This window comes from Acomys russatus, chromosome 11 (genome assembly GCF_903995435.1).
Source record: "Acomys russatus chromosome 11, mAcoRus1.1, whole genome shotgun sequence".
Classification (NCBI taxonomy): domain Eukaryota; kingdom Metazoa; phylum Chordata; class Mammalia; order Rodentia; family Muridae; genus Acomys; species Acomys russatus.
This window is the reverse complement of record NC_067147.1, coordinates 10,515,854-10,543,568: the sequence shown is the minus strand read 5'-3', so window position 1 is coordinate 10,543,568 and position 27,715 is coordinate 10,515,854. Positions and strand designations below refer to the sequence as shown.

General features: G+C 49.2%; 2 protein-coding genes across 2 annotated transcripts in view; one reads left to right on the top strand and one right to left on the bottom strand.

The window, feature by feature from the left end:
• On the bottom strand, positions 1 to 27,282 carry Guca1anb (GUCA1A neighbor; the record flags this gene model as incomplete). The annotated part of the gene is made up of 3 exons (XM_051152666.1): positions 1 to 639; positions 22,774 to 22,861; positions 27,086 to 27,282. Coding segments are annotated over 3 exons (615 nt in total), but the record flags the coding sequence as incomplete, so codon positions are not given.
• The window catches only part of C11H6orf132 (chromosome 11 C6orf132 homolog), a 34,618-nt gene continuing 34,181 nt past the window's right edge, over positions 27,279 to 27,715 (top strand). Inside the window, exon 1 of the mRNA XM_051152838.1 lies at positions 27,279 to 27,429. Coding sequence (XP_051008795.1) covers positions 27,285 to 27,429 — 145 coding nt within the window. The 5' untranslated portion in view covers positions 27,279 to 27,284. The remainder of the gene's footprint in view (positions 27,430 to 27,715) is intronic.

Genomic DNA, 27,715 nt, shown 5'->3' with positions numbered 1-27,715 from the left:
CTGACTGACACTTGGGCCTTAGAGAGGCACGTTCTTGGGGACAGAGGGACTAAGGGTAAATCCTTCCAACTCTTCAGGCCCCACTGGAATAAACTCACTATACAAAGCCCTATCCATTTAGACTCCGCCGGGGAAAGGGAGGACAAAGTTTATTGTTGCAGAGAAGAGGCCCTCCCTCTGCTGCTCACAGCCCACCTGGCTAGCCTAGGGAAACGCTACTCCTCCAAGAATGAAACGGCCTTTCCCTCTGAGACCCAGGGCCAAGGGGTGAAGGTGCAGGATGGGCACCTTACAAGCGTTGTCATGGACCTAGGTGCGCCACAAGACCAGGTTTGCTGGAGGAACATCAAAGCGTTTGCGGGTGTGGTCCGTTTCCCGGCGATATAGGTAGCCGCAGGTGGGCTTCTGCAACGTGTAGAAGGGGTTCAGCGAGTTGGAGTACTGGGAGGTGTAGAAGTTGAACCTGATGCCGTCCGGGTTCTGCCCCTGAGGGTCCACCACTACAGGAACGTAATCTGCCGCCAGGGATTGTTCTCGGTCCCGCTTCCATGTTTGGGGCAACTGTGGCGGTGGAGCCTTCATCCTTTTGCCTGATGCCATCTTTTGCCCATGCTTGGGGTTTGAGGGTTTCTGTAGGTCCTAAGGAAAGAAAAGGAGAAAGTTGGCAGAGCTGAAAACCGGGGCAGCAGACTTAGAATGGGCCTCCATGCGGAGTCCCCCGAGTCACCCTGGAACACAGCTCTGCTTGCCAAGATGCCTTCACCTGGCCCCTGCTCCTGCGGACTCCTGCCTAATTATCAAAGGCACCTGCCAGCCCAGAAGACCGGGAACCTGGTACTGGCTTCAACGCCGTCCTTCCCCTCTCTCCTACAGTCCATGGCCTCTGGAGCAGTGTTCCCCACTCCAGACACTCAGACTTTCAGGCTCTTCTAGCTGAAGGGTCACCCCAGCATCCTTCGGAGTCATTCTCCCTTCATCCTCTTGCCTTTTCTGTTCTCGCCAGGGTTTGCTTTCCGTATTAATAGCCACCTAGTCCACCTGTTCGGAGCATCTTTTGTGTCTACAACCTGGCAAGTCAATTCCAAAGTTTCCGGCCTAGAGTGCAAGCTGTTCAATAGGATGTGGAGTGAACGCTCCTGCCTTCCCGTCCCTCCAGCCACCCTGTGTTCTGCCACTTTGGCGGACCCATCACCCAGATCCCATCTTCTGCTTCCAATCCCTCTAGCCTTTGTTTTGGCCGCCTCCAAATCATTAGAGAACTCCATCAACGCGGGCCAGTACAGCCTCTCTTGCTTACTGTCTTTTTTTTTTTTTTTTTTTTTTTTTTTCGAGACAGGGTTTCTCTGTGTAGCCTTGGCTGTCCTAGAGTCGCTTTGTAGACCAGGCTGACCTTGAACTCACATTGATCTGCCTGCCTCTGCCTCCCGAGTGCTAAGATTAAAGGCGTGTGCCACCATGCCCGGCCTAATTTCTTTATTCTTATTCTATGTGCATTGGTGTTTTGCCTGTATGTATGTCTGTGTGAGCATGTCAGATCCCCTGCTACTAGAGTTACAGACAGTTGTGAGTCACCTTGTGGGTGCTGGGAACTGAAGCCAGGTCCTCTGGAACAGCAGTCAGTGCTCTTAACCACCGAGCCATCCTTCCAGCCCCTTGCTTACTGTCTTTAGGAAAGCCCCTTACTGGTGACATAGAAGCCTCCCAAATCCTTTCTTTGCTCCAAAGCAAAGCATTTAGAGAGTGCACAGTAAATGTAGGCTCACCTCAACTGAATTCTGGCACAGGGCAGCCCACCTTCCAAGCCGCTGGTGTGGTTCTTTTTTAGAACCTCCCATTGTTACCAAGGGTGTGTCCTGTCTACCTATGCCCACCTCCCCTCTGCTCCCCTCTGCTTCCCTCTGCTCTTGGCTGATAGGGCCCTGTCCACTTCTAGGAGTCCCCCACCACCATATTGCTCACTGTACTGACATTCATTTACCCCTCTTTTATCCCCCTTCTCAGCTGTCCAATGACAGAGCTGCTGTGTCCCTCACAATACTGCCAGGGACCAGGTGTCCATTTTCTTTTATGTGTTTCTCTATGGGTTTTGTTTTTGCTTTGAGAATTCTCGGATATCCCAGACTGGCCTCAACAATGAATGGGGTAGCCCTGGGGTGACCTTGAATTCCTGACCCTCTTATCTCTCTACCTTTTAAATGTTCTCAGGGACATTACAATCCAAAGACTGCTGCCTGCCTGTAGGTGGCCGTCCAGCAGCAGAGGGTGAGTTGGATTCTGGCTTCGACTACCAACCATTTTCTCTCTGCCCAACGACCTACATAAACCAACCCCCAAATCAGTCTCCCAGCAAAATGAAATTTGGACATGAGTCCACTGCCTTTCCTCAAAACCTTGTCACATGACTTGACTCTCCTGTTGTGTGGCGAGCAGCCAGGCTCAGATCTGATGACATTTCCAGGATGGTATCCCTTGTCAGGAGGGATTAAAGTAGGTGCACACAATTTTAAAAAGTTGTAAACTGGGGGCTGGAGAGATGGCTCAGCGATTAAGAGAACTGACTGCTCTTCCAGAGGTCATGAGTTCAATTCCCAGCAACCACATGGTGGCTTACAACCATCCACAATGAGATTTGGCGCCCTCTTCTGGCATGCAGTACATGAAGGCATAATACTGTATACATAATAAATAAATAAATAATTTTTAAAAACCAAAACAAACAAACAAAAAAAGTTGTAAACTGAGTGGGGCGTGGTGGTGCACACCTTTAATCCCAGCTCTCGGGAAGCAGAGACAGGTGGATCGCTGTGACTTTGAGGCCAGCCTGGTCTACAAAGTGAGTCCTGGATGGCCAAGATAACATAGAGAAACTCTGTCTTAAAAAGAAAAAAAAAAAAAAAAAAGTAGTAAACTGGGCCCGGAAAGATGGCTCAATGGTTAAGAGCATTTGTTGCTCTCTTCCAGGGGTCCCAAGTTCTGTTCCCAGCAGCTCACAGCCATCTGTAACTCCAGCTCTAGAGGACTCAATGGCGCCCTCTTCTGGCTTCCATAAGGACATGCACACACATGTACGCACACACATGTACGCACACACACACACACACACACACACACACACACACACACTACACTACACGTAATATATTTAACAACAACAAAAAGAAGTCAACCTGGGGATGGGGCACACTGGCAGTCTTAGCCCTTGGGAGGGAGGTGGAGGCAGAAAGGTAAGGAGCTCCAGTCATCCTCAGCTTTATAATAAGCTCAAAGCCCCAGGGTACACAATAACAAAAACGAGAGAAGTCGTCACTCTGAGACTTCTGGGAGCACTGTGATCTCCTCCTTCAGTTTGGAACCTTGGACTTGGCATCTTGACAACCTGGTCCCTGGAGGCTGGTGCCAGGAATGGCAGAGACAGGCACTTCAGAGTGGTGTGGAGCACTGACAGAGACCCCGTGAAAGGAAGGTAATGAATCAAGCATCTGTGGCAGTGGTTTGAATGAGACTGCCCTCCGCTCCCCCAGGCCCATATGTTGGAATACTTGGTCCCCAGTTGGTAGAATTATTTGGGAAGGATCAGGAGGTGTGGCCTTGTTGGGGAGTGTGTCACTGTGTCACTGGGAAGTAGACACTGAGGTTTCAAAAGCCCACACCATTCTGGTTGGTTCTCTGCCTTGTGTTGTTGCTTGCTTGGTTGGTTGGTTGGTTTGGCAACCCTGGCTGCCTGGAACTCACCTGTAGACCAGGCTGGCCACAAACTCAGAGCTCCACCTGCCTCTGCCTCCCTAGTGATGGGGTTAAAGATGTGCGCCACCACTACCTATGGTTGTTAAATTAACATGTAAGCTCTCAGAAACTGCTCCAGTGTCATGCCTGCCTGCCTAGTGCCATGTTCCCTACCATGATGGTTATGACCTCTGACCCTCCAAAGCGGTAACCCCAATAAACTCTGCCCTCTATAAGCTTGCTTGTCTTGGGTCTCTTCACAGCAGCAGGAGGGTAGCTTAGATATCTACCAAGTACCAGTCATATTTCATTCTCTGTAGAGGAATTTTAATCCAGCAACATGACTACTCTGGTTGGAATACAGATATGCCTTTAATCCCAGGAGACAAAGACAAGCAGATCTCTGAGTTCAAGGCCAGTCTGGTCTAGAGCAAGTTTCAGGTAAATAAAAGTTTAGATCGAGGTGTGGTTGGCACACACCTTTAATCCCAGCACTCCGGAGACAGAGGCAGGCGGATCTCTGAGTTCTGTCAGTGAGTTTGGTTGAGGCAGTGAGTTGAGAGGCAGGGAGATGGAGTTGGATCTGTGGGAGTTCAGTTCATGGCATTCAGAGGCAGTTTTTACCAGGAGAGTTTTACAGGGAGAGGTTGAGGAGAGAACAAGCTAGACACAGGTGAAGACAGAACGAGCCAGAAAATGAGAAGGAGCCAGAAGATTAGAAACAGATTGCTGGAGTTAGTTTGAGGCCAGACAGAGCAATTCAGAGAGGCTGAGAGAAGCCAGGTGAGTAAGTCAGCTAGGAGAGGCGTTGGAGCCAGAACAGCTGAGTTGAACCAGCCAGCCCAGAGCTCAGTAAGACAAGAAAGAGTGAGCTTATTCAGCAGTAAGTCTCAGAGGCTGAAAGCATTCTATGCCTACATTAGATTGTGCAGAAGCTAGAAGCTTCTAGGACTAGGCCTAGGTTAGCAGACAGAGGCAGTCAGCTTCAGAAATGACAATTAAACCAGGAGAATAAAAGTTACTTATACAACTTTTCTCTACCAAAGCTCCTAACAAAAAAGTGGGTGTTTACCCCATTTTTCTGATGCTGAAGCAGAGGCTCATGGGTATCTGAGCTATCATTACTTGAAGCTAACACAGTTTGTGACAAAGCACAGAGTACTTTTCAGAAATCTCACAACTGACTTGCACAACAACCAAAATTCTAACACAGCCTTACCTCTAGGCCCAGGGCCTGGGCTCACCTCCTCTAAGCTTATGTGCTCTGGGACCCTCTGCTCTGGGCACACCTGCTCTGGGCACACCTGTCCTGGGCACACCTGCTCTGGGTACACCTGTTCTGGGTACACCTGCTCTGGGCCCATCTGCTCTGGGCCCATCTGCTCTGGGCACACCTGTTCTGGGTACACCTGCTCTGGGCCCATCTGCTCTGGGCACACCTGCTCTGGGCACACCTGCTCTGGGCACACCTGCTCTGGGCACACCTGCTCTGGGCACACCTGCTCTGGGTACACCTGCTCTGGGCACACCTGCTCTGGGCACACCTGCTCTGGGCACACCTGCTCTGGGCACACCTGCTCTGGGCACACCTGCTCTGGGCCTCCACCTATTGGCTCTGCTCTAGATGCTGCTGCTGCTGTTGCCACCCCTGCTGCTGCCACATTCAGGCCTTAACACATCCTGAGATGGGCCTATAGCCATCATTTGCTACCTTGTAGGTTCCCTTTTCTCTCTTCCATCTTTCTTCTCCCTTATTAGGCCCCTAACACTAGATAGAAGGGGGGGAGGGATTGGGGGGAAAGGGTGAAGTTATTGTTAGACTCCTTTCTGCTGATTAGGGGCACTGAGTTCCTTGGGCCAAGGTTGACCTTTGCTGTCAAGATTTACACATGGCCACTTGACAAACTGCAACAACAGCAAGCAGCAACAGAAGGGGGAGCAGCCACCCCTCTCAGGGCTCCAGCATTTATACGCCCTCTCAAGAATCCCCAGAATTCCAAATGTTATAGACACTTGCAGAAACTATTTGCAGCTGGCAAAATCATGCCCCTGCTAGAGCATGAGGCAAATCACGTCAGCTGCTGTGGACAGTCTGACACAGCCCCATATCCCACACCTGGGATTAACAAACAAACAAACAAACATTCCCATAATATTTCTGTGTTTTTAAAGAAACCAAAAATTCTCACTACATAGGCCCTCACAGAAACTTGGCAGAAGAATAGCTCAGGGAATGTAGAGGAAAAAGAAAAGAGGAAGGAAGAAGAGAAAAAAAACAGAATGGGAGGAGGTTGCTGGAGACATGGCTCAGCAGAGGTTGCTGGAGAGATGGCTCAGCAGTTAGGAATGTTAGCTGTTCCTCTCCTAGCTCTCACACTAGATGGCTCACAGCTGCCCCCAGCTTCAGGGGATGTGTCCAATACTCTCTTCCAGACTCTGTGCTACGCACACACATGGAGACATGCATCATACATATACGTAAAATGATAAAAGAGAGGGGGCTGGGGAGATAGCTCAGAGGTTAAGAGCACTGGCTGCTCTTCCAGAAGATTCAGGTTCAATTCCCAGCACCCACATGGTGGCTCATAACTGTCTATAACTCCAGTTCCAGGGGATCTGACACCTTCACATAGATCACATGCAGGAAAAACACCAATGCATGTCAAATAAAATCATCAAAGCTACTTTTTTAAAGAAGGAAAGATAGAGAGGGGAGAGAGAGAGAGAGAGAGAGAGAGAGAGAGAGAGAGAGAGAGAGAGAACAAAGAGAAGGGAGGAGGAAGAAGGAAGGAGAGTTCACACCCCATCCTTGTCCTGCTCCTCCCAGGGGCCAAGCCAGGAAGGCTCTGAGTGACTAACTCAGAGGAACTCAGTGGGCATCCACCCCCTGCTCAGGGCCAGCACTGAGGGAGGCTGGGCCTGGCTGCATACTTTCCGGGTAATCCTCTGGTTTCATTTAACTAGCTCTTCCCCGGCATATCCTTCTTAACTTGGGGGTGGGGTGGGGGTTAGAGAGAGAACGAGAGAGAGAGAGAGAGAGAGAGAGAGAGAGAGAGAGAGATATGAGAGAGAGATCCCTCAGTGCTCAGGGCAGTACCACACCACCAAAGAATTCTCTCTGCCCGGGACCAGCAATGCCAAGGCTGAGGACACCTGCTTCACAACCTTGAGGACACTGCAAAGATGTCACTTATACCTCCCACTCTACACAGTACAATGGTCTTGAAGAGCAAGTAGGGGAGGCTTAGGGCCCCTCCCTTCCCTTTGGAACCCTCTTCCATTTCCAAGCTAGAGACCAACATGGAGTTCCAGAGCCAACTCTCCCTCCCTCCCTCCCTCCCTCCCTGCCTCCCTCCCTCCCTCCCACCCTCTCTCCCTCCGTGCCCCAAGCAGCCCCAAAGGCCTTTGAGATACACTTGTCAGCGTGTGTTTGCCCCTCCATCAGGATTTAGAATGGCTGAGGCTGGATTGAGAAGGCCCTCTGGGACTGACAGATGTTCCCTCCAGTGGACATGAGCTCTGGCGCAGGCATAGGGACCTGAGTTCAGATGGCAGGAAAAAGCCAGGGCAGCCACACATACACCTGTAATCCAGCACCGTGGAGAGTAGAGTTAGGAGATGCTGACCACTACCAGCCTAGCTCTGGGCCCAGGGAGAGACCCTGTCTCAAGGGACTAAGGTGGAGGGCGACAGAATACCATATATGCTATTTTAGCATCTGTGTGTACACAGGCTCACATATGCGTACACACAAGTGTACATACGCCATACAAATGCACTCGCACACACACACATACACATTAAAGAAAAAAAATAGAAAAGACACAACTGCATAGGGTAAACAAGCCTTCATGTCATATCTAGGAAGATTCTCTGTCCTCGCAAGTACTCAGGCCCTTGGGTACATGGCCTGGTTTGGCCCAGGCCTAGGTGTCTCAGCTTGGAAAGCCAATTTCACACTAGCCAGGAGTCTTTTTAAAATCTGAAGTACCAATGACTGAACCACTCTTTCTAGCCATGAGCTAGAAAGCATCCCCAGCCCTGGCCCGGGCCTGAGATTCAGCCATCAGTAGTACCTCACCTTCTGGTAGCTGGCCATATGCCCAGTTAAAATGCAAATACCATTGGGATGAGGCAGCTGGGAGTCTCCCCAGGGCACCCCAAGGCACCTGGTGGTGTGGAATGTGTCAGGGCTTTGTAGTTTGAAGGCTGAGATCTGGCCTGCCTCCACCCTTACAGGTCAGGCAACCTCTGAGCTTCTGCAAGACAGCCATAATACGGCCACCAGCCTCACCAGCTTGTTCTGGAATGAGGAGGGCAGTGGGACTATAGAAGCACAAAGGTGATTAGACTGGCTTTCCACGGTGTCGCATGCAACACCTTTACCACAGTGTGCCGTGCCGCCTTGTCCTTGGGGAAGAGGTGGTAGATCCTGGGGAGCCCAGAGCCTTGAGCTAGCTGCTTGTTCGGGATCCACCTCGCCGACTGAGCATAATGTCTGAGTATGTTATAATACTATATTTGTTCCCCCCCCCCCCCCCCCGTTTGTAAGGTAGAAGAAAGAAGAGACTCTAGGGCCCAGTGAGATGACTCAGTAAATAAAGGTGCTTGTAGCTAAGCCTGACAACCTGGGCTGATCTTCAGGACCCACACATGGTTAAAGGAGAGAACCAGCTTCTACAAATTGTCTGACTCTCATGCTTGCCCTGCGGCATGTACACACACAGACACAGCACACTCACACATACACACAAAGTCACACATACACACACACACAGAGACACACGCATACAGAGACAGACACAGAGATACACAGATACACACACACACCTACAGAGATATACAGACACAAACACCTACAAAGACAAGACACACACTCATACACACTCACACACACATATATATACACACAGACACACACATATATACACAGACACACACACAAACACCTACAGATACACAAAGACACACACACATATATATACATGCAGACATACACACAAACATCTACAGAGACACACACACACACACATATATATACACAGACACACACACAGAGACACACACATTAATTACACACACACACACACACAGAGGCACACACACATGCAATTGTGCCAAGATTTAAGCAGTAACTTAACACATTTGTCTAGAAGATGCCAACTAAAAAGTCTGGAAGTCACACTGCAAAAGCCAAGTGTAAAGGGATCAGAACTGGATGGTAATTTTCTCCTCTGTCCCCTGCAAAAGACAGTAGAATCCCGCAGGAAGGGAACGAGTCAGGCAGTGGCCCTGTGAGCCAAGCCCCAGCTCCAGGAACACCAGTAGGCCAGACAGGACTTCCATCTCCCTTCACTCCATTTCAATCGCTTGTGACCTTGGTCTGCCCAACCCCGGCCCCCAAAGCCAGCTCACTTTCATCATTCTTGACCAGGGCCTTCCTCGATGGTGAACTGGGACATCTGGTGAAGGGGGCTCCAGAGGCACTGAGGATTTTTTGGGAGGATACTGAAGGTGCCAAGGTAAGGGGCCATTGTGCGGGTCTTGGGGTATTGTGATGTCTCCTTACAGCATAAACTCTTCTTTATTCCTAAGGAGACACAGGCTCAGAGTCTGGAAAGGTTCTTTAGCTTTGGCACTTACCCCTCTTCCCATGTACCCCTAGACCCCTCACAGTGTGGATAGTAAGACATTTCTACTCTCTATCAAGTCCCCAACAGGTCATAAGAAGTCACTGGCAGACAGGCATGGTGGTGCACCCCTGTAATCCCAGCTCCCAGGGAGGCAGAGGCAGGTGGATTGCTGTGAGTTTGAGGCCATCCTGGTCTACGGAGTGAGTCTAGGACAGCCAAGGCTACACAGAGAAACTCTGTCTCAAACAAAACAAAACAAAACAAAAAACAAAACATAAATAAACTCCAAATAAAATAGAATTAAGAAGGTTCTTACAGATCTCTGTGAGTTTGAGGCCAGTCTGGTCTACGAAGCAAGTCCAGGACAGCTAGGGCTACACAGAGAAACCCTGTCTGGAAAAACCAAAATCAAGAAGGAGGAGGAGGAGGAGGAAGAGGAAGAAGAAGAGGAGGAGGAGGAAGAGGAGGAAGAGGAGGAGGAAGTGGAAGAAGGAAGAAGGGAGGGAGGAAGGAAGAGAAGCTGTTAGTGGTAGAGAGGAAATACGGACTTTTTCTTTTGTTTGGTTGATGTTTTTATTTTAATTTATTTATTTCATCTTATGTGTATAAGTATTTTGTCTGCATATATGCATGAGCACCACACACATGTCTGGTACCCAAGGAGGCCAGAAGAGGGCAGCAGGCCCCTGGAACTGGACATAAGAGTGGTTACAAGCTACCACTTGGGCGCTGGGAACTAAACCTTGTCAGCAGCCACTGAGCCATCACTCTAGCCCTGGATGCCGTTGCTCAGTCACAGGCCCTCATCTAGCTCAGGCTGCCTTCTAACTTGCTATATACAGCATTTGTTCCTTAGATCCTGGTCCTCCTACTCTCTGAGTGTTTGTCTCTCTTCTCACTTACTTACCTGTCCACCCACTTTTGAAATTTAAAGAGGTGGAAGACAAGTGATGGATGAGTAGAAAACTGATTGGGATGTGGAGACGAAGTTTTACTGGGTAGCTGGGGAATGGACCAGTCCTCCTGACTGGAGCATCTCTGCCCCCTCATCATCTTCTGCTGTCTCCTTTACTTTCTAAACTACAAGGCAGTCCCCTCACCCCCCACCCCCCCACCCCCGTCTTGGTTTTTCGAGACAGGGTTTTTCTATGTAACAGCTCTAGCTGTCCTGGAACTCTCTCTGGACCAGCTGGCCTCAAACTTGCAGATGTTCTCCTGCCTCTGCCTCCCGAGTGCTGGTATTAAAGGCTTGTGCCACCACCACCCAGCTTTTCTTTCTTTCTTTCTTTCTTCTTCTTCTTCTTCTTCTTCTTCTTCTTCTTCTTCTCTTTCTTCTTTTTCTTCTTCTTCTTTCTTCTTCTTCTTCTTCTTCTTCTTCTTCTTCTTCTTCTTCTTTTTTTTCCCAAGACAGGGTCTCTCTGTGTTAGCTTTGGCTGTTCTGGACTCCAACTCACAGCGATCCACCTGCCTCTGCCTCCCAAGTGCTGGGATTAAAGGCGTGTGCCACCACCACCCAGCCCCTCTTTTTTGGTTTTTCAAGACAAGGTTTTTCTGTGTAGCTTTGGCTGTCCTGGAACTTGCTTTGTAGACCAGGCTGGCCTTGAACTCAGAACTCTCCGTGCTTCTCCCTCCCGAGTGCTGGAATTAAAGGTGTGCGCCCCCATGCTCCTTAAACACATCCTATTCTGTCCTCAGAGACTTGACAGATGTTTCTCCTCTTATAATGCCTTAAATCAGTCAGGAGGTGAAAAGGAATAGAACGGATTGTCTGCTGGCTTGCTGACCAGGAGGTAGACGGGACAGATGGATGGATGGGTGGATGGACGGATAGACAGGCATTTGGCTTGCTAACTAGGAAGTGAGTTGGTGGGCGGATGAATAAATGAACAGAAGGACAGACAGCTGACTTGTTGGTCAGAAAGTGGGTGGGCAGGTGGGTGAGTAGATGGACAAACAGCTGGAATGCTAGCCTAGAAGTAGGCAGACAGACAGACAGAGAGAGCTCTGTAGACTGAAAGGTGGACTGATGGATGGTTGGATGGGTAGACAGCCTGCTGGCCAGGGAGTCGATGAGTAGGTGGATGGCCAGATTGAAGTCCAGGGTTAGGCTGCTTGAACCTACATCTGAGATGCGCCTTTTCCTTGTACGTGACTGTGGACGCACTTATTGGTCCTCTTTGCTTCCTTTTCCTCAGCTGTGAGTTAGCTGGATGAGAGTCTCTTCCAGTTAGACTGGGACGGGGTTGGTAGGACGATGACCAGCACAAAATAGTCCCTCCACAGACACCAGCAGTCACTGTGTGGGCAGCTAATTGGACTGGAAGGTGGGTGGTTAAATAGTCTGCCCTGATCTCATCTTCCAAAACAAGGCTAGGGGCAGGAGGGATGGCTCAGCAGTTCAGAGCATTGGCTGCTTTTCCGGAGGACCAGGGTTCGATTCCCAGCACCCACACCGCAGGCCCAGGTGACACGACACTGTCTTCTGCCACCCCCACCCCCATACATTATCTTCTGCCACCTCAACCCCCACCCACTAGGCTCACACTTGGAGCACAGACCTACATGCAAGCCAAACACCCACACATATAAAACAAGATGAAAACTATGTAAGTAAATAAACTTTTAAAAGAAGTTCCTAGCCGTTAGGGTCCTGTCTCCCATGCGCCACACTTGACTGGCACCTCCTGAAGTGTGTCAGAAGCCACACATGCAGGGGCAACCTGACCTCTCTAGGATCAGTAAGCACCAAGAGGAGGAAGGCAGCCTGAAACAGTGTCACTGTGCTGTCCGCTGCCTGGCTTAGGCTAGTCCTGGCCTTGCTTGTTTTCTTCCTGGCACTGTGTCACTGCTGACTGTTGATGATGGAGTGGACCTTGGGGCCCACAGGCAAAATGGAAGTGGAGGTGCTTGTGCCTAGATCTCATACCCTAATGGTAATAACCCCTAATTTCCAAATATGCTGGGAGGAGCTGAGCACCAGAAGAAGAGGCCTCAGTAATCAAAATCCTGAGATCTTGGTCAGAAAGAATGGGAAGATGGCCTTTGGCAGGGCTGGGCCAGCCTCTCTTGCCCCTGGGCCTGAAGAAGCTTTCAGGAGCCTGTGAGGCAGGAGAAGGTTTGGGAGAGATGAAGAGGACAACACTTGTTAAGCGAAGTGCGTTGATGCTGGAAACCTAGAGCCCTAGGCAATCTCAGGCAGGTTCTGCTCAGACTCTAAGTCCCAGCTCCCATTTTGTGCTGTGACGTTGCACATTTGGTAGTGGGGGCATTCCGTCACATATCAAAAGTCTTAGGTTTTTATGTGTCTTTACATAACTAGCAGACTAGGTTCTGCCAATAGTAGTCTTAGCCCACACCATGCCACTTTGTTGTGTAAATGTCTTGGGGGTAATGGCTAGGGAAACTCGCCTTAGGAAAGCTGGGCAGTGTAGTAGGGTGTGTGTTTTTCCTCCCAGCCCCAAGCTTCTGGAATAATAACTCACGAGACTCAAAATATATTTATAAACTCATAGGCCATATAGCTAGGCTCTTCTCTGACTAGCTCATAACTGAAAATAACCCATTTATTCTAATCTACATTCTGCCACGTGGATGGTTACCTCTGCTCGGGTACCATGTGTCTGTCCTCCTCACATCTTCCTGCACGAATCCCCCAAGCATTTCTGGCTCTATCCCAGAATCCTTTCTGCCGGATGGATGTCCCACCTTCTCTATTCGACCCTTTCCTATAGGCCATAGGTTTTTAAATTGACAGGCAGTCTATCTGTACACAAAATATTTTTTTCTACAGGTCAGGCAAGCCTTGACTTTTTATTTCATTTGCAAATTTTGTGATAGGTTTAGTGGTAGAGCACCTGCCTAGTACATGCAAGGCCTGAGGCTCCATCCCTATCAGCAGCTCCATAAGCCTGGGTGTGGTAGCACATGTCTTAATCACAGCACTCAGGAGGCAGAGGCAGGTGGATTCCTGAGTTTAAGGCCAGCCTGGACAATGTCAGTCAGGGCTACATACTATAAACCTAACGATAGATAGATAGATAGATAGATAGATAGATAGATAGATAGACAGACAGACAATAGATGATCAATAGACAGGCAGACAGACAGACAGACAGATAGAATGGTGGCCTCTGGGCTCACCCTTCCTGGGCTTAAAGTCCAGCCCTGACATTTCTCAGCTGTGTGACTTGCACAGATGGCTTCCCCTCTCTGTGCCTCCACTCCTAACCTAGGAAGTGGGGGGTCATCACAGACTTGATCTTGACGAATCCTGGAAAGGATCGTGGGCTTTCAGCATGGCTGGCTGCTTGGTTATGTTGTCACTATTTCTAAACTGTATACAATGCTGACTGAGTCCCGCCTCCCGGAAGCCCTGCTTCTGACTTATGACCTCCTCCTAGAAGTTCCTGGAAGGTAATGGCTGTGGTCCATCCTCCACAGGGCTCAGTTGGGTGTTTGGGAAAGATAAGCAGGGCCAATGGGACTCTGGCTGCCCTGGAGCACAGGAAGAGCCACCTTCCACCCCACCCTCACCTCCCACAGCCTCGTGCCTCCCTGCTGTCAGGTCCCCATGGTTGAAAGCATCAGACTGCAGTGTTGCTCTAATAGATCTGGATCGGGGCATCTCTACCCTCCCTCCCTCCCCTGCTCTGTGACTTGTGCAAATCACGCACTCTGATCTCTCTGATCTCGTCAGTTGTTTTTCCTTTGATAAGTAGAGAGGGCTGAGCTGTCCATGCTCTTGGCTTTGTAGCATATGATCACTCCAGGTCCATGCTGTGTTCATTTCCGCCTTTATCTCCTGTCTTCAGGAGCATCCCCAGCCCAGCCAGTGAGCCAGAGGCAGCCACTAATGAATATCTTCCCGCTTCTGTGTTCTTGCAAAACCTACGCTGATGTTTGCTGTGCGGGTAGTTTTCATTTGCATAAATGGTTCTGTGTATTTTGGATCACAGTCCACTGTTTGCTTTTTTGTTTGTTTGTTTGTTTGTTTGTTTGTTTTTTGAGATAGGGTTTCTCTGTGTAGCCTTGGCTGTCCTGGACTCGCTTTGTAGACCAGGCTGGCCTTGAACTCACAGTGATCTGCCTGCCTCTGCCTCCCGAGTGCTGGGATTAAAGGCGTGTGCCACCATGCCCGGCCCACTGTTTGCTTTAAGGCTCTGGTTTCTTCTGAAGATTTTATCCATCCCCGCTGTTTTGAAGCCCTGTCCGAGTTGCTGGGTGAGCGTCTGGCTGCTTGCTTCTGATCTCATCCATGTCCTGCATGGACAGTGTCCACATGCTCCCTCTGTCCCCTAGGAGGGACCCATATGCTTGCTCTCTGCACCACAAGCAACACTGCAGTGACACTGCACCCATGCCCTTCCGAACTCCCCTCAATTGTTTTGGTTTGGTTTTTCAGGACAGGGTTTCTCTGTGTAGCTTTGGGTATCCTGGAACTCACTCTGTAGACCAGGCTAGCCTCAAATTCACAGAGATCTGCCTGCCTCTGCCTCTGGAGTCCTGAAATTGAAAGTGTAAGGGGGGGGGGAAGTGGGTGGGTGTAAGGGTGTGTGCGTGCCAGAGCACACATATGGAGGTCAGAGGCCAGCCTGTAGAAGTTGCAAGTCATCAGGCTTGGCTGCATGCACTTTTACCAATTGAACCATCTTGCGGTGGGCTCTTTATTTTTGAGGCAGGAACTTGTGTTGCCTAGGCTGGCCGGGAGTGCCTGGACTCAAGTGATCTATCCTTTTGCCTGAGTTCCAGCTAACTGGGACAAGACTTCATCAGCACTTTAAAGCATGGGCCTCACACACTCAAGTGCCGAGATACATCCACAGCCTCTTTAAAATACATTATTTGAGCCGGGCAAGGTGGTGCACGCCTTTAATCCCAGCATTTGGGAAGCAGAGGCAGGCGGATAGCTGTGAGTTCAAGGCCAGCCTGGTCTACAAAGTGAATTCAGGACAGCCAAGATAACACAGAGAAACCCTGTCTCAGACAGACAAACAAACAAATCCATACATATACAGTATAATACAATATAATATAACATAAAGTATTTGAGACAGCACCCTCGTTATAGCTGAGGGTGACCTTGAAACACACCTCTTGTCCCCCATCTTACTAAAGATGACCTTCAACTCCTGATCTTCTTTCCTCTACATCCCAAGCGCTGGGATTGCAGACATGCCCCACCACTCCTGGCCTAACTTTCTATTTTGAGACAGGGTCTCACTAAGCTGCCCAGGGTGACCTTGAACTCATTCTGTAGCTTAGGTAAGCTTTAATTTTTGATCCTCCTGCCTCAATCTCTTGAGTAACTGCAATTACAGGCCTGCACTACCAGGCACAGCTCAATTTTTTTTTTTTTTTTTGGAAGTGTACACACGCACACACATTCCTTCAGATTGTAGGTAAGTCTCCCTGGCCTTCAGGGTGACCTTGTAGATTCCTGTTCTGTCCTGCTCACTGGCCTTGCTGGAATTTTCCTTCTAAGGGTTTTGTTAAATCTACGCTGTTCTCTCGAAGGTTTTTTCTCTGTGGTTTTTGTTCTGTTTAGTAGCTCTGTGTCCATAGTTAGTGCAGGGGACAGGGCAGGAGCACTTGGGCTGAGCGCTCACTGATGGGGCCTTAACCCACTTTCTCCCTGAGTCTTACGACATTCTGAATATTTAACACCTTGCTTTCCACAGGAACTGAAGAAGGCTCTGGCCTCTTTGAGCACCTTCATGTGCTTGGTACGATAACACACCTTTAATCCCAGCATTGGAGAGGCAGGGCCAGGTGGGTTTCTGAGTTCAAGACCAGTATGGAGCCTGGTCTACATACAAGTTCCAGGCCATCCAGGGCTGCATTGTAAGACCCTGTCTCAAATATGTGTGGATACATGCATTTGTGTGAGTGCATGTGTATGTGCATGCATGTGAGTGCCTGTGCGTATAAGTGGATTAAGTGAATGTCTTCCCAGAGCCAAACGCAAACTTCCTGGTCAGGGCAGACCCCAGACGTCTACACCTCTCAACACCAACTAAGCAAGTGTTCATAGACACTGTCACAAGGGAGTTCACAGTCCAGACTTCCACTTAGCACTGTCACTCCTCCAGAGGGAAAATCAAGTAGGTTGAAGTCCCCCCCATCCCCGTAGTCCTCCCCCACAAGTCTCTGGGAACAGATGAGGGATAAGATGTCCTGTTCCTGGCTCATCTGTGTATCAGGTGGTGGGAGCTCCGAAGAGCTAAGCTGCAGAGATCAGGGCCCCCGATGAAGGTCTCCTAAGGATGCTTTCACCAGCCTCCCCAATTCAGAGGACACAGGCTTAACATGGTGGGTTTGGGGGTTCTGGTCAGATTGTAACATCTGGGGCCAGATCCCACCCCACATTCCAGAGCTGGCCAGGAGGTTACTGGTCCCTGAGTAATGGCTGAGTAGAGACTAATTACAGGATGGATTTTGTGTCTGTGTTGACGGGGTATGCCTGCTATTCAGCTGTTTCTTTTACTGGCAGATCAGGCATGTGGTAATGTTATTAGTTGACTAAGTCCAGGCAGGAAAGGGAATCAGGCTCCCAGCGCCGTCTCTATCCTCCCTCTGTAGCCTAGGATGAGCTGGAAATTCTCATCCTCCTGGCTCAACCTCTCATGTGCGTTCTCCACCATGCCTGTTTTATGTGGTGCTGGGAATTAAATGCAGGGCCTTATGCATGCTGACAAATGCTCTACCTGCCAAGCCACCTACGTCCTTAGCCCCAAGGGAGGCTTTTACCCTGCTGAGGGAAACTCAATTTCCAAAGTTGTGGGGTTGATTAAATGACTGGAAGTTGGGGTTCTCCATATCAAACCTAGATCTTCTGTAGACCACCCCCATGTCAGAAGGCAGTGGAGGGGAGATAGCGGGGAGAGAGCCAGCCGCGAATATGCTCACACCCAGACCTCACTCTCAAACGTCTCTGGTATTCCGCAGTGGGCCTCAAAGCCCTCTATCCCCAGCCAAGACCCACCCATATGCAAAGGGACCAGGCCTGGAGAGAAAGGAACAAATATTTCAGGGTGTCCCTTGTATGCCAGGCCCTGGGGCTGCGTGCTTTACCCTTCTGGTTTTCCTGACAAACCCAGGCGTAGCCTCTGGCCTTCCTCTTGGTCTGCAGTTGAAGAAACTCACTTGGCATATCTGCTTCCACATGTCAATCATGAGCAAGCCCATTGTCGTCCCACAGACGAGCAATTATGCCCTTTCTATCTGCAGTGTGAGGTCACAAGTCCCTGTCCCTCTCCAGGTGACCAAACTGATTCACTAATAAGTTAAGTGGCTTCCTTCAGCCCCCTCAGCCTCGCCTTCCCAGTCACCGCTCCGCTAGCTGTCAGGATGGGCATCCTTAAAACACAGCTGTTACAGGGAGGCAGAGGCAGGAGGATCGTGATCAGTTCGAGGCCAGTCTGGTCTACAAATCCAGGACAGCCAAGGCTACACAGAGAAACCTTGCCGAAATACCAAAACTAAAACACAGCTGTTAAAGACTGAGGTGATGCCAGGAGCACTGTGGAGCATGCATGAGAGCCTGGGTTAGATTTCCTTGCATGACAAAAACAAAGCCTGTGTTTCCAGTCTCCTTTGCTGCTCAGGATCCCATGGAGCATTCTGGAAGCCACTGGCTCTCACCTACAGTCTTGGAAACATTAATGTATGTATAAGGAACTTTTATTCACCTGAGGTAACTCATCTCTGAAGCTTACTGCTTCCTTCTGCTAACCTAGGCCTGGTCCTGGAAGCTTCTAGCCTCTGTACAATCTTATCTAGGCCTAGAATGTATTCAGCCTCTGAGACTTACTGCTTAGTAAGTTCACTCTTTCTTGTCTTACTGAGCTCTGGGCTGGCTGGTTCAACTCAGCTGTTCTGGCTCCAACACCTCTCCTAGCTGACTTACTCACCTGGCTTCTCTCAGCCTCTCTGAATTGCTCTGTCTGGCCTCAAACTAACTCCAGCAATCTGTTTCTAATCTTCTGGCTCCTTCTCATTTTCTGGCTCGTTCTGTCTTCCCCTGTGTCTAGCTTGTTCTCTCCTCAACCTCTCCCTGTAAAACTCTCCTGGTAAAAACTGCCTCTGAATGCCATGAACTGAACTCCCACAGATCCAACTCCATCTCCCTGCCTCTCAACTCACTGCCTCAACCGAACTCACTGACAGAACTCAGAGATCCGCCTGCCTCTGTCTCCGGAGTGCTGGGATTAAAGGTGTGTGCTAGCCGGGTGGTGGAGGCGCACGCCTTTAATCCCAGCACTTGGGATGCAGAGGCAGGTGGATCTCTGTGAGTTCAAGGCCAGCCTGGTCTACAAAGTAAATCCAGGACAGCCAAAGCTACACATAGAAAACCCTGCCTCAAAAAAAAAAAAAAAAAAAAGTGTGTGCTACCACACCTGGACCTAAGCTTTTCTTTACCTAAAACTTGCTCTAAACCAGGCTGGCCTTGAACTCAGAGATCTTCTTGTCTCTGTCTCCTGGGATTAAAGGCATATTTGTTTTTGTTTTCTTTTTTTTTTTTTAATTTTTTAAAATTTAATGTGCATTGGTGTGAGGGTGTCAAGTCTGTTGGAACTGGAGTTACAGACAGTTGTGAGCTGCCATGTGGTTGCTGGGAATTGAACCCGGGTCCTTTGGAAGAGCAGACAGTGCTCTTAGCCACTGAGCCACCTCTCCAGCCCCTAAAGGCGTATTTGTATTCCAGGCACCATCCTACAGGCCTACAAGGTCTTTGGATGTGATCTCTTAGCAGAGCAGCTATGCTCTAAATTAAACTTTCTTTCTCTAGAATGTACATCCTGTTTTGCAGATAAACCAATCCAAGAGAGGTTTGCCCACATTTTAAATAAAACTTCTCTGGATAATGGCGGAGAAGATGGCTCAGCCGGTAAAGGCGCTTGCTGCCAAAACTTACAACCTGTGTCCCAACTCAGGGACCCATAGGGTGGTAGGAGGAAACGCCTGCAAGTGGTCCTCTGACATCCACACATGCTCTGTGTCTGCCGCTGCCAGCACCCCACAGTAAATAAATAAATAAACAAATAGGGGGCTGGAGAGATGGCTCAGCGGTTAAGGGCACGGACTGCTCCTCCGGAGGTCCTGAGTTCAACTCCCAGCAACCACATGGGGCTCACAACCATCTATAATGTGATCTGATGCCCTCTTCTGCCATGTAGGTATACATGCAGGCAGAGCACTCATCCATGAAATAAATAAAATCTGAAAATAAATAAATAGGACCGGAGAGTTGGCTCCGCAGTTAAGATCGCTTGTTACTCTTCCAGAGGACCTGGGTTTGGTTCGAAGCACCCACGTGGAAGCTCTCAAGTACCCTCTTCTGATCTCTAAGGGGACCAGGCACACACATGGCGCACACACACAGGCAGGCAAAACACCGACACCAGTAAAATCAAATAAATCTAAAAGGGATGCAGACACTGGCAGTTCATGGACTCATCAGGCCCTTCTAAGCCAAGACCTCTACTTACTTTTATGTGTTTGTTTGTTTGTTTGTTTATTGAAGCTGGATCCTGTGTAGCCCAGGCTAGCCTTAAACTTGTTACCTGGCCAAGGATGACTTTGAATGCCTGCTGCTCCTACCTCTACCTCCCAAGGGTTTTGTAAGACAATAGGTGTGCAACACCACACTGGCTTTGCTTTGTTTTTGTTTTTTATTTTTGAGCCAGGGTCACATTATGTAGCTAGCCAGGAATGGCTTGGAACTCACAGAGCTCCTCTTGACTCCGACCCCCCACCCTCCACCCACACCCCCCTCCCCCCTACTCCTCCACCCTCCCCCCTCTCCCCCACCCCCATCCTGCCTCCCGAGCACCAGGATTAAAGGCGTGCACCACCCTGCCCCACTGTCCCTAACTTTATTTTATTTTTTTTTTTTTTTTTTTTTTGGTTTTTCGAGACAGGGTTTCTCTGTGTAGCCTTGGCTGTCCTGGACTCACTTTGTAGACCAGGCTGGCCTCGAACTCACAGCAATCCACCTGCCTCTGCCTCCCGAGTGCTGGGATTAAAGGTGTGCGCCACCACGCCCGGCGCACTGTCCCTAACTTTAAAGTAGGAAATGCATGTACAGGATTTAAACTTTCTGAAAGGTCTCCCTCCCATTTGTCTCCTCCTTCAGTAAACACTTTTACTAGATTTTAATTTATGTTTTCAAAGTTCCCCTGTGCCAACAAAAGCAAATAAGGCCATACTTACCTGTCCCGCTCCCCTTCCACAAACAGCATCCACCGATGCACAGGGGCTGTTTAACATTTTATCAGTTCATCTTGGAGAGGCCTGGGTAGAGTCTCCAATCTTTCCTCCTCCTCTTTCTCATTTATCTTATTATGGTTCTTACCAGGTTTTGTCTCCTTCCCCAAATAGCCTCCAGCAACTGAGACTGGGGGGGGGGGGAACAAAAGCATTTCTTGGATTCATCTGCCTCCTTCCAGGTCCAGAGCTGAGCACACAGTGGCTTTTAAGAGCATGAAGCACACGGTAGGTGTTTTATATGATTGGAGGCATGGGGGGTGGGGTGGGGGGGGGAGACTCTGCCAGGCCATGTGGTAGCTCTAAGAGCCCAGAAGCTACCCAGAGTAAGAAAGCCCTCATGTCTCAGGGGTCTCCAAGAACGAAGCCGCTGCCCTGTACCTAAGTGTCTAGAGAGCTTGGGTGGGCCGGGATGATGTCCAAGATCTCATGGGGGTCCTGGTGAGACTGCAGGGTCCACCTGGACAGTGATGCAAAGACCAACGGTGCTGGGCGTGGTTGGTGGCGCCCGCCTTTAATCCCAGCACTTGGGAGGCAGAGGCAGGCAGATCTCCATGACTACAAAGCTAGCTCCAGGACAGCCAGAGCTGTTACACAGAGAAACCCTGTCTCGAAAACAAACAAACAAACCAATGGTAAAGGTGGCTCAGTAGCTAAAGGTGCCTGCTACTAAGCCTGTTGACCTAAATTCAATCTCTTGGGGACCTACATGGCAGAAGCAGAGAACTGATTTCTGCAAGTTGCCCTGAGTTCCACAGGCACATCATGCCATGGCACAATGTACACACACACACACACACACACACACACACACACACACACACACACACACACGCACACACATGCACACACAAACACACAGATAAATAAATGTGATAATAAAAAATGCAAGGGGGTCAGTAGTTTGCTTCTTGCTCTCCCAGGGGACCATACTAGTTCCCAGTACCCAGGTCTGGGGTTCAAAACTGTCTGTCTGTCCCTCAAGCTCCAGGGGATGTGATGCCCTCTTCCAGCCTCTGTGGGCACTCACATGTAGGTTGTACACACACATAATAAATGAAAAAAATATATATATATCAATAACATTTTTCACTGGAAAAAAAAAGGTAAAGGGATTATAGGTCAAATGCCTTTGTGCATCGTCCTTGCTGGACTCTTTCCGGTCTCAGTGATATCTGCCTGCACAGCCCAGCTGCAGTCTCCATTTTTAGAAACCTTTCTGAACTAGGCAGCTCATGTTGACCTCTGGCCCTGTGAACTGCTACATATGTCAGGGACTAAGCATTGGCCTTAGTCATCCACAGTCTGCCACCTCCAGTCACATAGGCCTGTCTTCCTGATGAGATCGCAAGATCCTTATGGGATTAAAAAAAAAAAAAAAAAAAAAAAAGGAGAAAAAGGAAAAAAACCTACCTTACTCTCCCACACACTACGTGACCACTGGGAGGTCTTCCTTGAATCTTCCTGTTTTCAAGACTGCTCTGGTCTCAGAGGGGACAGTGTTGACCACAGATGGGTCCCTGACCAGAAACAACTGGAGAATACAAGTTTGTTTTTGAGACACAGTTTTTCTGTGTATCCCTGGCTGACCTGGAACTCACTTTGTAGACCAGGCTGGCCTCGAACTCACAGACATCCTCTTGCCTCTGCCTCCTCAAGTGCTGAGATTACAGGCGTGTGTGCGCTACCACACCCAGCTGAGAGTACAAGCTTTTAAAATTGTTCTTTGGTTTTTGTTTTTGTTTTTTTGATTTTTGGGTTTTTTGGTTTTTGTTTTGATTGTTGCTTGTTGTTTACTTGTTTTGAGACAGGGCCTCATTGTAGCCCAGATTTATCTTGAATTTCAGGGAAGCCAACTCCTGATTCTGCTGCCTCTACCTCTTGGGTGCTAGGATTATAAGCATGTACCATCGAGTTAGATTTGTGTGGTGCAAGGCATTGGAACCCTGAGCGCTCTACCAGCTGAGCTATGCCCTCAGTTCCCATGGTGTGTTTTTTAAAATGACCCTCACCCCAGAGCTGGGACTGTGGCTCAGTGCAGAACCTTTTCCTACCTCATCTAGTCCCAACACTACCATCACCCCCCCCAAATGTAAAAATCCACTCCATCTTCCTACCACAAGTGATATTATGCCCTGCCTGTCTAATTTACCTGGAAAACAATGTCCAAACAGTGACAAGACCTGAAGGCATGGCTCTTCTGGTCTCTTGAAGCTGAAGGGAACCTCTCAGAATTATCACTGTCATGGAAAGAAACAAACAGGCAGGGAACTGTTAAACTGAGAGATTAAACTGTCAGAATAAGAAGGGGCGATCTGTGGATCTTGACTGCACCGTGGTCAAAGAATTGAAAAATAAATGGCATTTGAAAGAAAAGGACAATTTTTGGTTTTGTTTTGTTTTTCGAGACAAGGTTTCTCTGCATAGCCTTGGCTGTCCTAGACTTGCTTTGTAGAGCAGGCTGGCCTCGAACTCACAGCGATCTGCCTGCGTCTGCCTCCCAAGTGCTGGAATCAAAGGCGTGTGCCACTACACCCAGCTGAGAAGGACAATTTCAATAGAGAGTGGCTGGTGGATGATAATAGTGTATTAATGTCATATTTCTCTCTCTCTCTCTCTCTCTCTCTCTCTCTCTCTCTCTCTCTCTCTCTCTCTCTCTCTCTCTGTGTGTGTGTGTGTGTGTGTGTCTGTGTGTATGTGTGTGCATGTACATTCGGGTACATAGATGCATGTGTGGGTGCATATAGAATCACGTATCTTCCACTATCACTGTTGACTTTATCTGTTTTTTTAAATAAAGATCTATTTATTATTTATTTATTTGTTTGTTATTTATACAGTGCTTTGCCTGCATATACACCTGCATGCCAGAAGAGAGCATTAGATCATATTATAGATGGTTGTGAGCCACTGTGTGGTTGCTGAGAATTGTACCCAGGACCTCTGGAACATCAGACAGTGCTCTTAACCTCTGAGCTCTCTCCAGCCCCCTTATCTGTTGTTGTTGTTTGTTTGTTTTGGTTTGGTTTGGTTTTGGTTTTCCGAGACAGGGTTTCTCTGTGTAGCCTTGGCTGTCCTGAACTACTTTGTAGACCAAGCTGGCCTCAAACTCACAGTGATCCACCTGCCTCTGCCTCCTGAGTGCTGGGATTAAAGGTGTGCACCACCACTCCCAGCTTCTGTTTTTTTTTTTAATTACATTTATTAACTAGTTGTACTGGTGTACACCTTTAATCTGAAGCAGAGGCAGGTGGATCTCTATGAGTTGGAGGCCAGCCTGGTCTAAACAGTGCATTCCAGGAGAACCTGGGCTATGTAGAGAGATTGGGGACTCCCTTGCACTAAGCTGCATCCCTATTTTACTTTTTATTTATTTTAACATTGAAGCAGAACGTGGTGATGGCGCACACCTTTAATCCCAGCATTGGGAGACAGAGGCAGGTGGATCTCTCTGTGAGTTTGAGGCCAGCCTGGTCTACAAAGTGAGTCCCAGACAGCCAAGGCTACATGGACAAACCCTGTCTTGAAAAACAAAAACAAAACAAACAAACAAACAAAAAAATTGAGATAGAGTCTTGCTAAGCTGCCCAGGCTAGATTTGAACTATGTAACCAAAGCAGTTTCAACCTTGGCATTCTCCTGCTTTGGCCTTGTAAACAGCTGGATTACAGGGTGAACCACCAAGCCAGATCCAAATACACTTTTTAAGGTTTTATTTCTGGGGCTGGAGAATTGGCTTTGGGGTTTAAGAGAACTTGTTGTTCTTGCAGAGGACTCAGGCTCAATTCCCAGCACCCACAAAGTGCTCACAACCATTTGTAACACCAGTCCTAGGGGGTCCCATGTCCCCCACCTCCACCCCTGACCTCTGAGGGCACCAGGCGAGCATTTGGTGCACAAGGATATGTGAAGGCACACTCATACAACAATAATAATAATGCTTTAGAAGTTTTTATTTATGCCTGGCCTGGTGGCACATGTCTTTAATCCCAGCACTCTGGAGTCAGAGGTACGTGGGACTCTGTGAGTAAATTCCAAGCCAGCCAGAGCTACAAGGTAAGATCCTGTCTTTCTTTTTTTCTTTTTTTTTTTTTTTTAAACATGTTTAAGTATTTACCTGTATGTTTGTATGTGCACCACATGCACCCAGTGCACCTTGAGGTCAGAAGGGGTCATCTACTCCCTGTAATCAGAATTACAGATCATTGTCCAATGCCATGTGGGTGCTGAGAACTGAACCTAGGTCCTCTGGAAGAGCAGCCAGTGCTTTTTAAAAAAAATATTTCATGTAATTAATATTCGTTGGTGTGGGAGTGTCAGATCTTGGAGTTACAGACAGTTGTGAGCTGCCATGTGGGTGCTGGGAATTGAACCCGGGTCCTTTGGAAGAGCAGGCGGTGCTCTTAACCACTGAGCCACCTCTCTGGCCCCAGCGCTCTTTACTTCATGACAACTCTCCAGCACCCCAAGTTTGTTTGTTTAATTGCATTCACAGTTGGGCAGGCGGGTACACCTTTAGCCCCAGCACTTGGGAAGTGGAGGCAGAGGCAGACAGATCTCTATACATTCAAAGCCAGCTTGGTCTAGATAGAAAGTTTCAGGTAGAGTCATATAGTCAGGTCCTACCTCAAAATAATAATCCAGGAGCAGTGTCTGACGTCAAAGAGATGCCAAAATGTCCAGTGCTGTGTTTCGGTCCTGGCGTGGTCGTGGCACTCAAGGATTGACTACGGTGTGGTTACCTGCCTAAGATCAGGCCAGTGAGATTAGTCCACATCCCAGCAGCGGCACTAACTAGACCTAGTAAATTAAAAAAGGGGTGGGGGTGGGGGGGATGGGCTGGGGTGTTGTGGAGACTGGAAGAGGAAGGGTTTGCATGGGTATGTTCAAAATTCACCCGTTTACATATGGAATTGTCAAAGATTAAGTTAGATTTAAGAGATTTTTATTATGTATGTATGTATGCATGTATGCATGTATGTATGCATGTATGCATGTATGTATGTATGTATGTATGTATGCATGTATGTATGCATGTGTGCATGTATGTATGTATGCATGTATGTATGTATGTATGCATGTATGTATGCATGCATGCATGTATGCATGTATGCATGTATGTATGTATGCATGTATGTATGTATGCATGTATGCATGTATGTATGCATGCATGCATGTGTGTAAGTATAGGTGGCTCTTCTGCATGTATGCCTGCAGGCCAGAAGAAGGCATCAGGTTCCAGCATACACGGTTGTGAGCCACCATGTGGTGGTTGGGAATTGAACTCGTGGAGCTCTGGAAGAACAGACAGTGCTCTCACCGTCTTTCCAGCCCCCGTAAAAGATTATTTCATGCGGAGCACGGTGGTGCACACCTTTAATCCCAGCACTTGGGAGGCAGAGGCTGGTGGATCAATGTGAGTTCAAGGCCAGCCTGGTCTACAAAGTGAGTCCAGGATAGTCAAGGCTGCACAGAGAAACTCTGTCTCAACAAAACAAAACAAAACAAAACAAACAAACAAAAAGACAAAACAAAAAACTATATATGCCAGACTTGGAGGTCCCAGGCTTGGGAGGTAGAGGCAGGAATATTTCTGTGAGTTTGATGCCAGCCTGGTCTATATATTAAATTTAAGGACAGCCAGGGCTACATAACAGAGACCCTGCCCCATACACACACACACACACACACACAGGCTTTTCGAGATAGGGTTTCTCTGTGTAGCTTTGACTGTCCTAGACTCACTTTGTAGACCAGGCTGGCCTAGAACTCACAGAGATCTGCCTGCCTCTGCCTCCCGAGTGCTGGGATTAAAGGCGTGTACCACCACGCCCGGACTTTTTTTTTTTTTTTTTAATTAAGATCTCTTTCTCTTTAGAATCCTAACCATGACAATAGTTTCTTTCTGTGTTTCAAGCGTGGTACAGAAATTTCTTAATTCTAGCTGGCCTGTAACTTTTTGTGTGTTTAGACCAGGCTAGCCTCGAACTTATGACTCTCCTCCTGTCTGTCTCCCAAGTGCTTTTACTTGCATGCATCATCTCATGGAGTCCTGCTTGCTATCTTTTGCTGTTTTACAGACAATCATCGAAGTCTCCTGCCCACATGTCAGAAGGCTCACGGGATGCTCTCACCCTTGTTAGCTTGGCTTGGGAGGTCCCTTTTCTGGAATGGCAAGAGCCATTTCTAAACTGTCCACCTTGATCTGTCCAGGACGGGCCCACAGAAGAAAGGAGCTCTCCTCCCGCCTTTCCTGGCCAGGAAAAGGGGGGGTGGACTGGGCGTGCCCGTGGGGAACCCGGGGCAGGGGGCGGCTCTTCTCCCAAGCAGGGCGTGGGCTGGGCGAGGTCCTGAGTGCGGCGCGGCGCACCGTGCCAACAATGGGCTGTTGTAGAAGGAAGCAGGAATGTGGCCCGGGGAGTTGGGCGGCGGGGCGGGGCCACGTCCCAGCGGCAGCCTCTTACCTGTCCAGGTAGCTCGCATTTCCAAGTGAGCGGCGGCGGCGCCCGCACCACCTGTCGCCGGGTGCGCGGGCGGGGAACGCGGCTGGGGGCCATGGCCTGGTAGTGTCCCCTGGGGAGACGCTGCGGAGTTCAGTCTGGAGTGGGACTGGGCCAGGGAAGGAAGGTCCTTCCCTCGGGGACAGAGCTGCGGCCAGCAGCTATGAAAAAGAACCAGACGATGCAGGGCACCTTCAGCAAACTCTTTGGGAAGAAGCATGCCAACCCCTCCACCACGTCCCTCTACGCCACTAACCCACCCTGGATTTTCACCCAAGAGACCCCAGAGGAGGGGACCAGGGACTTTGGTGAGTGCACCCCCGGGGTGCGGGGAGGACAAGGGAGAGCTCTTGACGGCGCCTCTTCCCTCCCGGCTCTGGCGTCACTTGGGCGCTGGGAAGGCAGACAGGGGCAGGGACACGTTGGAACCTGCGGACCAGCCTAGGAGATCCTGGGAAGGGGGAGGAGGCGCCACAACCTCAGTCAGAGAGGTGCAAGGGACCCCCCTAAAGCGGGGCTGGCGAAACCTGCTGCCCTCACCTGCCATCCCCGACCCTTTTGGTGGGGTTTCTGTTCGTGTGGCTGTCTACTGTG